Source organism: Neurospora tetraspora (assembly GCF_033439725.1).
Source record: "Neurospora tetraspora strain CBS 560.94 chromosome Unknown B0H65scaffold_1, whole genome shotgun sequence".
Lineage (NCBI taxonomy): Eukaryota > Fungi > Ascomycota > Sordariomycetes > Sordariales > Sordariaceae > Neurospora > Neurospora tetraspora.
Window position 1 is genome coordinate 5,455,478 of NW_026944383.1, and position 14,555 is coordinate 5,470,032.

Sequence of the window (14,555 nt, forward strand, 5' to 3'; positions counted from 1 at the left end):
CGAACCCATTGCTCATGTTTGCCCAATACGGGGCAGCCTGATTCTGGAATTTGGTCGGCGTGGGTCTTTTTTTTGCTTCGGAAATCCTCACGCGGGGGGCGTCACTCGGTCCTAATCTGCCGAGCTGTCGCAATGTCCTTTTCTTTTTTGCGTTAGAGACGTCAAAGAGGGATTGGTAAAGCTGGAGAGGTGGAGTTTTGCGGAGCTTTCCCCAGACGAAGGTGAACAAAACAGAACTCCACGTTGCCCAGGTTCCGGCCACGCTAAGTTGAGAAGATCCTGGGGATGTAGATCGGAGCAAAGGAGGAGATTGGCGAGCGTCGAAGCAACCCAAACCGGAAATTCCGCCGCAAAACGTGACAAGCTTTTGGCCCTCCTGTCTTGCAGTTCGGCACTTTGACCTGGATAACTCGCCGGCCAGGACGCAATTGGTCGATGGAACCCTCCTACTGTGTCGAAGAAGCCCTCTTCAAATGTCGACCCTATTTGAGATTCTGAGGCAGGACTGTACACTAGCCGGGCAACGATTGCACTGTTAGTGTTTGCTGTACCGGTACAGCCCAGGGAGGGGAATGGGGGTGAATTGGAGTGAGGGACAGAGAACAATGGAATGTGTGGCCCAAAATAGGTTATCCCCGAGGACGGGGGACGATGGGTGCAGGTGGGGTTGATAATGCGGAGGGGAGGAGGCTAAACCAGCTGGGGCAGCTTATAAGTAGTTTGCAGCATCCGACACGCTGCATATGCGCCTACGGGCCCCACTGGGACAGATGGACGGCAGATCCCATACATATTGTCCCATTATCCTTAACCACCGATTACCAATGCACTCAACACCGCCTCTACCCCTGCTCCTGGCACACCTCATACCTCGGTGTTCGTAGAGGTACATGACAGCCAGCCATGAAGGCATATCAATGATCGTGAGCATGGATACTGGGGCTGGGCAAACATTCATGTGGAAGTGGTTTCCCTAATGCTAGGAGCCTCAGGCTTGCTGCTTGCTCCCTTCTGCGGTCCCAGTATGTTGGGATCCTGGTTGATATTATCCCCTCAATCTCACATCTTACCAAGACGTTTTCTAGCATCTGTCATTACAGCGCTCACCAGACTTGTCAAACCGAACTCCAGAGTGTTCTGTTGCATACGTTCTTATTCCACAGGGAATACCCCGCTTCAGCAACCTCAACAATAATACGATTCGGGAGGGGTGCCTTGTTGGTTGGTTTCTGGACAGGCTTCTGGCTGACTTTCTCATGTCCGTGACCCACATATGGTGAGTTTCTCTCGTCCGAAGACGAGGTGTTCAACGCGACCGGAGAGTCGGACAGTTATACCCAGACAGGGAGGTGCATTTTCATCTTTCTAGAACCCCCTTGGAACATCGGCACCGGTGATGCCTGCTTCGTGGTTCGTCAGAGGTTAGCAAACGAGGGAGCGAGAAGTACTTGTGCTCGTGTCTGAACCGCCAAGCGGGAGTGGTGTGCTGCCTCACATCACTTGCTTGTTCCATGGCCTTGGAACATGGCAGCCGGAAAGTAAACCCTAGCAGAATTTTGGGAAGTGCGTAAGGGAGTGTCTTTTTCATACCGGGCTTGACGCTCATGTTGAGTAACTGATAGACCAGGAATGCCAGATAAATGACTTTTCTTGACCAAGATAATCTGGCATCCGTCATCTGTGGGCGACATGGTGTCTCAGCAGGCCTTGTATCACCAAATCCTCAACCCTAGGAGGCCCCCTCAAGCGCACAGCAGCAACTGGTAACTTTTGGCCATTACGGCCTTTAGTGAGACTCATGTACCAGATTATTCATTGTTGACGGTCCGAAGAACGGCGTGCTCGGCGACTGCGCGCGCAGAATTCGCCAAGGAGGTCATTCATGTTTCAGACATGACACAGACTGCCGTTCCGAATCTCTGGTCGTTGCTGGCAGAGTGTTGATTCGGAGAAGGCTGAGTTGATGGGCGCGCTAGATAAAGGAAATGCATATGGATGCACCACACCATCCCGTCCTGAGGTCAAGGTGTGTTGCAACCCGAGTACTAGTTCCGAAGAGAGAACGTGTTGTGCACTGTCTTGGTGGATAATCCGTTGAAACCACTTTCTTAGTTCAAGCTTGGCAGACGGCGCGGCATGGACAAAAGCATGGCTTGTTTGCTCCCATGCGGACGCCACACGAAAAGGGGCAGATGACAATGCCCGGTTCGAGGAGAAACGAGTCAAGAAAGGCCGCGGTGTTTTGGAGTTTGATTAGTTTCTGGGTGGGCCAAGTTTGCTTTGTGTGAAGGTGCGGTCCTTTCGGTTTACCGTTGCTGGCTAGCTGTTGTAGTCCGTCGCCCAAGAGGCCAACAACTATTGCTTTGGGAAACTTTTCAGGCGTGTACCCGCTCAGGCGACAGCGTATACCATGGTCATGATTTGTGGGTTATCGTTTGGCAGGTCTCGCCTGCAATAGCGGCCCATGAGCAAGCAGCCGCTGTCTGGTAGGACTACTTGCGATCCACGTGCTGAAGACGTTCCGCCAGATCTGTGGCTGTACTCAACAAGAAGAAAAGCAATTAGCTATGGAAACATTGACGACGTTTTTGGGAAATATCGAAGGATTTCCAGCTCCTGACACTAGTCGAACCGTGTCACCAAGCTGCTGCGAGCGGCCGGCTCGTCCATTGCGTCTGTCCAACCTGCCTTCAAAGCGGACAGTGGCCTCTCGCTAAGAGGCAAACTGTGGCCTCTTCTTTGACTTTTCTGGACCAGGACAGAGGGCAGAGACGGTGGCCAATGTGTGTAGGGCTGTAATCCGGTACTTGTACGTCTCTATGACTAGGGGCATGGGCTGTAGTGTTTTGGGAAGAGGCTAGAGGACGCTTACCTGGACAATGTCGGCGGCCAAGTCTCCTCTTGGCTTGGACGGCATCAACCCCATGATAGCGCCATCGATCGGGACGGGCCAGAGTAGCCTCTGGGCTAGCTCGCTGGGTACTGGTACGCAGTGGTCAGGACAAGCGAGAAGCTGCCAAGACGAGAAGCGGTTTTCTAGTTTGTTTCTGTGCTTCCTCCCCTGGCGCTAATAAAGCCACGATTTGCTTGGTAGGTCACTGGCAGACTGGGGACTGAGCCTTGGACATCGGGTAAGTCAGGTACCCATACCCAGGGGCCATGTGGCATGGGCATTCTGCCTTTCCCATGGCGGTTGGGAAATTTGACTGCAGTGTTGTCGATGGATTCATGGCGGTTTTCTGTGCCTCGAGGCTCGAGGGCTGTGCGGTGGAATGATATGGCTGCAGGAGCAATTAGGAGAATTGTGCCAAACGACGAGCAAGATCTGCCAGCTCCCGAAGAGGGCCATGTCGAAGGTATCTGGAAAGGTGCAGTGCGTCGGGTGTCCGGCTACACGACCAAGCGACTCGCTATTCACCGCTTGGGGTTGGCTGTTGGGTCCATGGCGATCCAGGGGATCCCTTCTTGAGCTGCTGTCGTCCAGATAGGCAGGTGTCCTCTCAAGTATGGGTACGCTATGCGGTGGATGCTGTGTTGCCATGGCGGCTGGGTACCTCGAGGCTTTTGGTGGTGGAAATATATTGGACTTGGCGTCATCAAACACCTGCACCGTCTGCTCCGGAATGGCGGCGGCAAATGGGCCCGAACTGACAACCAGGCGTCCAGGCCGGATTTTAGCGTGGGGGGCGGGCGGCTGATGTTTCTTGGTATCGGCCCGGCTTCGGCTACTGTCATGTCTGTGGACGGGGAGGCCGAAGAGGTTAGGCGGTCAGCTGAAGACCACTGCAATGCTGGGTGTTCGTGTCGTCGTGTTTGTGTTGCAGGTCACTTGAAAGGCGAAGGGGATCAGATAGAGTTCCGGTGGATAGGGAATGTGATTCCGGATCCAAAGCGCTGGGACTAAACTCCTGGAGCGTAGGTTGTTTGTTCTTCGAATCAAGGTAAAAATGGACGACGGGATGTCCTGGATTCTTGGAACGGTAAAAGGTGCTAGATGTTTGCCAGACGGCAGGCGGACCGTGACCGGCATGGGCCATGGAGACTAAAAATCCCGTTCTCCACCCAACTCAATTTTCAAGACCCGACTGAATGGAGGCTTCCGTGTGTGTTGGGGCTTCGGACCATGAGGTGTTGTTGAAACTCGGTAGGTGCCCTGGGAAACAGAGGAAATTAGCGGGTCACTAACAGGAAAGGAAGTCATTTCTTACTTGGCTTTGGGGAATAGAAACAGTTCGTTTGAAGCTCACAAGCAAAGAGCGCAGGGTGAAGTGTTGGAAGTCTGGTCACTTGACTTGGAGTTGGATGAAAGTCTCGCGGGGCTCCACTGTTAGTCTGTTAGTGGGTGGGGTCATTTGGTGCGGGGAGATCTGCGCCTTCTCCATTCCCGCCTTAACCTTATCTTAACCTTCCCTCAATTTTGTCTTCCCCGCAACCACCCTCCTCCACCTTCCCCAGCTGTCCTGGTCCATAACTTTTAATTGGTCTGACCCCTCACCCCTCATTCTTGAATCTGTCAGCTGCCAGACATCGCCCAATGCCTGACCCCTGCAATACGCTGTCACCTATGCCAGCTGTGGTCTGCTGTCAATCGGGGACATCGGATGAGCTGACCCACTTTCGTCCCTGACAAAAAAGGTGGAACCATTTCCAACATCAACACCACTCGGAGTTGCTTCAAATTTGAAGCTGCTCACTGCATTAACGACATCGCGACTGACCACGCCGAGCCCCCGACATCCGGGTCCGAGGCATATTTACCAACCTGAGCTCCCTCGGACCGTCCATTTGCAGACGAGCCGGCCGGTCCATTCGTGGCATCATGGCGGCTCCAAAGAAAGTTTGCATTGTTGGTGTGTTCCTTCATGTTTACTTTCCACTTCCAAGCCATCAGCGCCTACGTACCTCTGCCTTCTGAAGCTGCCTTCTGTTTCCATTTCTATGCGCCTGCCCTACCTTTTCCCTTCTTTTTTTCCTTCAACACCACACGCCCGCATGCCTTTTCAACACCAAAATCAACACCAAATTCACTCCTATTGAATGCACTTTTCCACTCATTCACTCTCATTTCAACGCCCAATATCGCCACACATCTCTTCTCTGTAACCATGGCTTTCTAACCATCCCCTGGTACAGGTGCTGGTCCGTCTGGTCTAGTTGCAGCCAAGTCACTCCTCCATGACCAGCCCAAGGGGACCTTCGATGTCACCATCTTCGAAGCCCAGAACCGTCTGGGCGGTCTTTGGCCGTCGAGGAAGGACGACAACGCCGGTTTTGTTCACCCGCTCATGGCAGCTAACCAGAGCAAACATACCGTCCAGTTCAGCGACCTGGCCTGGCCCGATGACGCCCCCGAATTTCCCAGAGCCTGGCACATTGGACGCTATCTCGAGCGATACCATGATCGATACTGCCAGGACGCCAAACTTTGCCTTGGCGAGCGTGTTGTCCACTCTGAACTGCTTGAGGGAGCCAAGTGGAAGGTCCGGACATGCTCCCAAGATGGCCAACAGCTCGACCATACGTTTGACTACCTGCTTGTCGCATCCGGTTTCTTCGGCAAGCCAGTGATACCTCCACCGGTGGCCACCAGTGGTGATATCCCGGTTGTCCACAGCAGTCAGTACAGGACTCTCAGCGCGTTACTCGAACAGACAAAAGGTGCAGGGCGCAAGATTGTGGTGGTTGGAGGCCAAATGTCGGGTGTTGAGATTGCCGGTACTATTGCAACCCATCTCTCGTCTGCACTGCACTCGCCTGGTTCAAGCACTCTTCAGGACTTGGACAAGTACTCGATTCACCATGTTTGCCAAAGGCCTGTCTGGGTCTTTCCGCTGTTTACATCTCCAAAGGTGCCCATCCCCACTAGGTGCATTCCTCTCAGTACTTTGGGCTAACTACTGTATCTTCAACTAGCCTGCCTCTCCCGCACCGCCGTTCTTGCCTATGGATCTTTGTTCATACAACCTAGCCAACAGACCCGACAACCTAACCAATATGCAAGGCCATGTCTCGACAGAGGCCGCAAAGACACGTCATTCAATCTTCGAAACAATGCTGGGGACTGATCAGTCCGACTTCTCACCCAGTCTGGCCATTACAAACACCGACACGGACAAGCCCCCTTACCTGGCCGTTAGTGACACTTATGCAGACTTTGTCCGCAGCGGACTCATATCGGTGTCACATGGAAAAGTAGACTCCCTGACCGGCAGTACTGTTACCGTCACAACAGCTCGGGGAGATGTAAGCAAAATCGACAATGTTGCGGCAGTAGTGCTAGCAACTGGCTTCGAGGCAGCATCATCCATCTCTTTCCTGCCATCCTCTGTCCAAGAGACCCTGTCGGTGGTGCCCTCTGACCTAAACACTACTGTTGCCTTGGCCTTTCATGGTACCCATCATCCAGCAATTCCCTCCTTAGGGTTTGTCGGTTTCTACCGATCACCTTATTGGGGTGTCATGGAGATGCAAGCCCGCTTTGTCACAGCTTTGTGGACGGCCGGAGGACCTGCTTCTTCGTCACTTCCTCCCAAGATGGCCGTCGCTCTTGGTGAAGATGATTCTATTGAGCGGACTTTGGCTCTACGAACTGATCCTCGAGTTTCTCAGTTTCCCATGGGCGATTACCCATGGCTCATGCAAGAGTTTTCAAAGGCTCTAGAAATTGACCGCATACCACCGTTGGGGAAGATGCCTAGAGTTCCACCAGCTGACAAAAGCATGGACATCCTGACACCAGCACGCTATCCGGCAAAGCGAACAAGTGAGGCACAACGTACAGAAGTCGACAAGTCCATTCAGCAGACTGAGAGCACAACATGGTCTGGTGTTTCCTCGGCAAGGTTTGTTGCAAAAGCTGTCTTCCGTTCCCTCTTGGGCGAGTGGAAGCTGGAGAGGGATCTTGTGAGTCGCCTTCCCACTCATCCGAGCGGGCATTTTAGCGGTACTGCCAGGTTCCTGCTCAGGGAACGTACAAGAGATGGACGTGAAGCCGAGCACGATGCTGCTTTGGACAGGGATGACGATATCGGGTTGGAGTATCTCTACGTTGAGGAAGGCATGTTCGCTGCCTCCAACGGCCTCTCTTTCCGTGCAACAAGGAGATATGTTTGGAGGTATGATGAAAAGAAGGACAAGCTGAGCGTCTGGTTCGTCAAGACGGACGATCAAAAGAGGGCGGATTATCTGTTTCACCAAGTGGAGTTCATTATTCCGGACACGGAAACCGAGGGTGCACCCCAAGCATGGCGAGCAAATGCTGGACATCTATGCATCGACGACTTCTACGACGTCGACTACCGCTTCAACTTCAAGGCCATCAACCTCAAAGATTGGTCTCTAGCCTACCGAGTCAAGGGGCCGCAGAAAGACTATATCATTGAGGGGACATACACACGGTGAATCGGCGATTGGGATTGTTCACATGGGAAGCAAGATGCAGTGTGATAATGGCACCCATAGTAGCGAGCCACAAATGATGCTATCACAGACCCTTGGTGTGAGTGAGCCTTGAGTGTCAAGAAAAAAGCAAGAAAGTTTGGGTTGACATGTAGTCGATGTGCCCACATGCGCATACATAGGTGGATGAGAGTGCCGAGAGTTGTGATAGTGCCACAACCAATATCATCTTTCATCCAGCAACCTGCTTAGTGGCGATGGAATCCTAGAGGTGCGATAAATCCGGTGGCTTTCAGGCCATTCGTCGTCTGGAAGCTGCAACGAGCCACCCAAGACAGGCGTGCAGTTAATGTTTGCTCTCTGGCAGTTGTCTTTCCGACCACAAAGAAGGTTTCGGCCAAGGAAGCCAAATTGCCAAGTACATAACGGTTCTTGTTTGATGAACAAACATGTATGTCGACGTGAGAGAACACCACAGACCACAGAGATGAGACGACTGAGAGGTGACGAAGGGCACTCGAGTGGTTAAGAGGCAAAACAATGTGAGTCCTACCTTTTGGCGTCTAAGACACTTTGCGATTCTCTCCATTCAACGCAGGCCAGGTGACTAATGCAGGTACAGCTACGAGCGGATCTCGATGTTACAGCATCATGTCACTACAAATCAAGCTGTCTAACGATGAGGTACGAAGAAGTCAGTACCCTCCAAAGACCGCAAGGGACAGCGAGTGGTCAGGGAACCAACGCTTTCACGGAGCACAGCAGAACGCTTTGTGTGTTTACAACCACGGAGCCGCGATCTCAGGTCACTGTTACCTAGAGGTAGTACCTGTTGGTAAGAAGTAGGTTGGTAGGTGAAGATGATCATTGCCCTTGGTGTTTGTGGCCTGGTGTTACCGCACAATAATGTACACTGGAATGAAGGGCTCCGATTTTATGCCGCTTACACAAAGCTTCGATAGATCACTAATCCTATAAAATCCCAAAAGGCCTGGGAGGGAGACCGTCGCTCGCGCCTACGGTCGCCTCATCGGCAACCTACCTGATCTGCCTCATATTCCTGTTATTATGGCTGGAACTCTGTGCTCGTTGTCTGCACCGCCAAGCCGGCAGGTTACTTCTGTAACCATAAGTCCAGCAGACAATGGGGTTATTATCAGATTGGATCTGCACGTAGTGTCGTACCTTTTGGTTCAATCACCAATCGCGACCAGGATGAGGCGGCCGTTGTCGCATCCAGGGCACGCAGCTACCCGTCGAAACAAAGGTCCCGGAAAGTCATTCACACCAGTCTGGCCACTCAAACCAACGGAACCTTTGTCGCGGCGTGAGGGAGAGAGGGCATATCTATACCGCTTTCTCTTTCAGTAGGTCGTCGTCTCGAAGTGGAATGTTTGACTTCCCCTACCACCTCATGAATGACTCTCTCGCAGCTCCTGGCAACGGAAGTTCCTGAGCCGTGGGCCGTGGTCCGGCTTGGTAGGCTGTGCCATTGGTATCGAAAACGAAGAAAAGAATCTGTAACATGCCTAGGGAGGAGACGGGAAGGTGTGGTGCCACCGTATTTTTGGACGTGAGAGATTTGGCTGAGAGATGGCAATTATTCCCGTCCTTGGAGGCTCCCGTGATTTGGCAGCCAAGAAAACCGTCAAGCGTCACCTACCCGGTGATCGTGGAGATATGGTTTTGCTTCTTTTCTGCGGTTTCTTTGTTTTGGAGTTCTGACCGTTCCTTTTTATAAGATTCTCCAATCCTACCCTACCCATGAAGTTTGGGATACCCTTAAGTGGCTAGTTGCTGCTCACACGACGTGGACTATTAGCAAACCTGGTCTGGAACTAAACTGCATACGTCCTCACTGACCTCACACTAGCGGGGCACAACGATGCTGTCAATCCCTCTGCAGAGGGCAAACAGGCATCCCGTACCTACAATGGCCCTACGCATATGGCCAGACCCCTGTTCAACACCAAGTTTAAAGAGGTACTAACGAATATCCAACCACCAAAATTATCAAAATCGAGACCGGCAACTACAATCACACTGCTTGCTGACCAGTGTCCGATACAACCTGCATCTCTGGCAGGATGACGTTTCGTTTTTCTTAACAAAGACCGCCGACCAGCATTGTCTTCATTCGCATCATCGTCCGTATCATGTTTTATTCCAACACTGGGAGCACCAGGTGCGCTCACATTGGCTCAGATTCATCATAGACAGAGACCGGAGCACCAGAACCGTCTCGTCTGGGAAGCATATCGCAGCTGATGGGTTCCATATGCTGTGAACCTCGACGAGTTCCGCTTCGACCAATGAACCAGGCGCATACTCACAGCAAGGTCGCACAAGTAATCTGGTCCGAGTTCCAGCGTCTCCCTGGCCAGACGGACTGGGACACAGCAGACCAGCTCAGGGCCAGGAAAGGAGAACGACATGGAGAAACCGGATCGTGAGCCCGTCTCGGTTATCGAGTGTTTCCCCCGTGCACAACACGACAGCTTGCCAGACGATATCTGATGTCTCTTGTTGGCGTTGGACAATAGTCGTGTTGGTATCCAACTGCCATTTTGAGGTATGCCCTTCAACTCTAAAACGTGCTGGCTAGGGTGACTTCTGGTTGCTAACAAAGTGATGGTAGATAGTCCGCCTCTTCATGGGATGCGTATCAGACAGTTGGAGCCCCAGAACGCATTTGCTTCGCACCCGACCTTCACACAAAGACGGAAGGCAAGTTTGCTTTCCGACTGGACCGGTGGCTTGCATCATACAACACTAAATCTCCTGCAGGACACTGGTTGCTCTCCGCAAGGCCCATGCTACTTCCCTCGTGTTAGGGACAAGAGAGACGGATTCGTGCCTCGCCAGATGCTGGGAGGAGTACCGCGTAGTCCGAACATGCTTACCACTTATACAATGCTCGGCCAAACATCAACACCTGTTCAGCACCCAACAGCACTCCCGGAGCACGGAAGCGCAACTAAACTGATACATGCTATACAGCTGGATTTCCGCAGTTTGTTGAGCATTTTTCCTCCATTTATTTGCGCATCGGTGGCGAAAGTAATTGGAATGGGATTATAAGGAGCAAAGTCCCATCTGTTGGAGGTTTGGCAAATTTCAAGTACCGCGTCGAATTGCTGCCAAAAACCAAGACCGCCATCTCACACCAATTCGAGACCCAAGGCCTGTTGCTATCGAGTTTCGTCAGGGGAGGTCCAGTCCATTCGTGCAATCGACTAAGCGCGTGTTTTGTGGCTGCCGTTCAGCTGTCTTTCATCCCGCATCTTCCCCAGACAAACCATCATCCAAGGTTTCTGTTCTCGACACCTTCCCTTCTCTTCTTGTCCACTGTCAACCCACAGCCAATTCACACCGTTGATCACACGACTCACTTGCCTAATCCCATCAAGGGGCACCAAATCTGCCGACTATCCGTTGTCCTGGAAATAGAGGCGCCGTCAGGAGGCTCAATACTTGATGCGAATTGTACGAGAGCAAACATCTTCACAATAGACGGCTTGCATCTGATACTCACCTCACCCTGATTTCACTAACGTTTCCGTGGCCGGCTTCCCGACCGATCGGCCTCTCAAACCGCGCCGGCAGTGGATCGTCATTGGCGTGTGGAGATAGGCCGGGCACGCTTCCAATCCTTCCAATTCTTTGCTTTTTCGTTTCTGGACGCGGGGAGTGACCGTTGGGTGGGTGGGCTCGTTCCGGATCCTACTGGTTCGATGAAGCCAGCCTGCTTCTACCACAGTACAGCCGCAAGAGACTCACGCCCACACACGACGCCCATCTACCACCACACAGTCTCCAACCCCGCGGGATCTTCTTGGGCATTCCTGCTCGCTCTGCCGCTTTCTGCACTTGCAGCAGTCTTGCTTTCAGAACCAAGCCACGTGCGGTCCAACACATTCCAAATCGGGATCCTGAGCCTGGCTTGTCAGATTGCTACGCCGTCTCTCAGCCCAAACACAGGTCTGAAGCCAAAGACAGGGCTTGGCCAATTAATCTATCCCTGTTCCTAAATACACTTAAGATATTTTCGCCTCCCCTCCTTCACCATGGCCGAGTTCACCGGCTCCACCCAGGCTCAGGTCGAACAACCGCCTGTGGAATACAGTCAAGGCTACATGAATCTCACACAGACACAGCGGAACACCATCGAGGATGTCGAGAGGATTGGCGCCTCTCTGAGCCTGCTTGGGGTGTTCCTGATATTCATGGCCTATGGCCTCTTCAAGCGAGTACGGACAGTACCCAACACCTTCATCCTCTTTGCGTCTATCGCCAATGTCGGGGCTAGCACGGCGTGCATTATCGGCTATGCGGGTATCGTGGCCGGCGAGAACTCGGCGCTCTGCCACACTCAGGCGTTCCTTCTTGAGATGTAAGTGAGGTTATGGTGAGAATCATCTGAGATGGACAACGCGTTAACACACTTCTCCCCAGGTTCATGCAATCAGACCCGTGGTGGTCACTTGCCATGGCAGTAAACGTCTTTCTGGTTTTCTTCTTCGCCCTAAACCCCAACGCTTTTCGCGACTACCTCTGGTTGTATTGCCTGGTGTGCTATGGACTTCCTTCGATTCCGGCAATCGTCCTCCTCGCTCACAGTCCTGCCACCACTCGATACTATGGAAATGCCACGGTATAGATCCCTAGGTACCCTTGTGGAGGCAGTTTGGTCATGAGATGCTGACTATCCTCACAGTTGTGGTGCTGGATAGCCGACACATGGAATCCTCTCCGGATTTACACCTACTATCTACCTATCTGGTCGTGCATCTTTCTCTCTGGACTGGTATACTTTGCCGTGGGCTATCAGGTGTTCCACCAGCGAAACCAGCTACGGAATTTGACATTCAGTAACCAAGGGAAGAACTGCTCTAGATCTGATCATAGGGAACACATAGAACTAGGCGAGAAGCACAGTTATGGAATCAGCGCTGGCCAGAATTCGCCATGCCCTACTGTTATTCCCATGGTCAGTCGCGCTTTACCAGCATTGGTCTTCTTCCACTTTGCTTTCCTCATCCTCCTTCCCATGTAACACCACGCTACGTCACTACTGTCGTATCACTTCCCAAGCATGCGAGATCTATGTCTACCCCTTGCTGACACTTTCCTTGCCGCACGCACACAGGATCTCACCAACCATCCAGGAGCCTACGGCACCGTCACCACCCAAGTCGAAATCAACATCTCCGACAACACCGACATCCAACCGATGACCTGCCCGACCTCGCCGACCCCGTCCATCACCGAGGTCCCCCTTGCCGCCCACCCCCCGGGCCGAAACAACAGCATCCACCCTTGGGCCTCCAACTGCTCCTCGTCTTCCTCTTCCAGCGAAGACCACATCGTCCCTCCAACCGCCGTCTACGCCGGCTCCGGCTCCGGCTCCCCTCCCTTCCGCCACGTCCACGTCCACCACGCAACCGACGGGACCACCACCAACGGGGGTTGTCCCAAATCCAGCCTCAAGAAAACCACCTACACCACCTCCCAAAACCGCACCTACAACCACAGTGGTCCCGGCTACGGCCACACCTACTCCTCCTACAACCGCACCTCCAACACCACCACGCACGTGCACACCCCCTCTTGCTCCAACTCCCACCACCACAACCAAACCCGCTTCCACCACCACAACCTCCTCTCCTCCATCCGGCGTCCCTTCCGCAAATTCTGGGCCAAGCTCCACCGCCTCGACCCCATCAAGCTCGCCTACCTGCGCACCTCCTTCGTCTTTGCCATTTCCATCCTGGTCACCTGGACGCCCTCCAGCATCAACCGGGTGCACTCGTTGCTTTACCCAAAAAATACCAGTTACCCGCTTAATCTGGCGAGTGCCGTGGTACTTCCCTTGCAGGGGGTGTGGAACGCGGTCATTTTTGCGGCGACGACGTGGGTCGTTTTGAAAGAAGAAGTGGAGGGGTTGTGGAAAGGGAGTTGGTTGGGGAGGTGGTGGGAGGGGAGGAGAGGAAGACAGAAAAGACCGGGGGCGGGGACGGCGGTGGAGGGATTTGGAGGAGTGCAGAATGTGATGGGGGGCCAGAGGGGGGTGAGGTTGGGGAGTGATGGGTTGCCACCACCTATTCAACCCGGTGGTGTGGTGGCGGGAGTCGATGGCGTGGGCGCTGGGAAGAAGAATGGGAATTTGAATGCAGGAGGGTATAAAGCGTGGAGAAACGGGAATGGAGGCTCGTACGGGTATGCACATCATGGTGTTCCTCATGCTCCTCCGCATGCGATGAAGGATGATTTCAACGAGACGAGGAGCCATTGTAGTAAGAAGAAGAGCGGCAAGAAGGGGCCGATGGATCCCAATCGGTTGGGCACCGTGCGAGTCATTAGGGGTGGCTCGTTATGATTGTGCTTCCAGCCTATTTTCTTTTTTTCTTCTTGTCTTTTTATCTTTTTCTTTTTTTTTTTTTTTTTTTTTCTTTCCCTGTGTGTATTGGTTTGGGTCTCGGTCTCATGGTTAGCGTCGTATAATGATGGGATATCCAAAGCGGCTTTTTCTCTCTCAAATTGGTCTGGTCTGGCTTCATGTTGTGTCGTTGGGGCGTGTGTTGGCTTTGCTTTCCTCGGCTCTGCTTCCTGTTGCCGGCGTTCTGGCTTAGCCTTTTACTTGTGGCTACTGGCAATGACGGGTCTGACAATTTCTCGGTGCTAATTGATGTGCGGGATGAAAATGGCGGAATAACGGTGAGAGGGATATACCAATGATAGGGTGGGTTGAGGCTGATAGGGTTGTTTCGTCCCGAGGACAAAATGATACCTAGTCTAAGTACGATAGTGTCCATGTAATATAATGTAACTTTGTGAGTATCATGATCGTATTTGCTATGAATCTGAATAGTCTGTTATTGCCCGGCTAAGGTGGTGATAGGAGGTAGGAAACCGGATGAAATGAGTACAGACGTCCCAAAGAGATTTGAAAACCCAAGAGAAAGCTCCGAAAACACCTCAGTGCGTTGTGAGAAGGGATTAACGACGTCTAGAAAGCTCTACGAGTCCATAAGAACGTCATATAAAGGAAGTGAGACGCTCATGGGACTGTCCAAAAGAACTAACCACGTTTAGAAAATGCGTACCACGAGAGTTTTTGTGCGTATCGATAAATTCAAAAGGGACGTCAAATGGAA

General features: G+C 52.6%; 2 protein-coding genes across 2 annotated transcripts; both read left to right on the forward strand.

Moving 5' to 3' along the window:
• Nucleotides 1-4,681: 4,681 nt before the first annotated feature.
• On the forward strand, nucleotides 4,682-7,726 carry B0H65DRAFT_49442 (FAD/NAD(P)-binding domain-containing protein). The gene is made up of 4 exons (XM_062827776.1): nucleotides 4,682-4,850; nucleotides 5,134-5,849; nucleotides 5,914-7,498; nucleotides 7,581-7,726. Exons 1-3 carry the CDS (start codon nucleotides 4,820-4,822, stop codon nucleotides 7,399-7,401), a joined length of 2,235 nt encoding a protein of 744 aa, XP_062686870.1. The 5' UTR covers nucleotides 4,682-4,819; the 3' UTR covers nucleotides 7,402-7,498; nucleotides 7,581-7,726.
• Nucleotides 7,727-11,465: 3,739 nt separating this feature from the next.
• Nucleotides 11,466-13,777, forward strand: B0H65DRAFT_544744 (uncharacterized protein; the record flags this gene model as incomplete). Its single annotated transcript, XM_062829320.1, has 4 exons — nucleotides 11,466-11,791; nucleotides 11,854-12,052; nucleotides 12,116-12,388; nucleotides 12,548-13,777. 4 exons carry the CDS (start codon nucleotides 11,466-11,468, stop codon nucleotides 13,775-13,777), a joined length of 2,028 nt encoding a protein of 675 aa, XP_062686871.1.
• Between the last annotated feature and the right edge of the window lie 778 nt (nucleotides 13,778-14,555).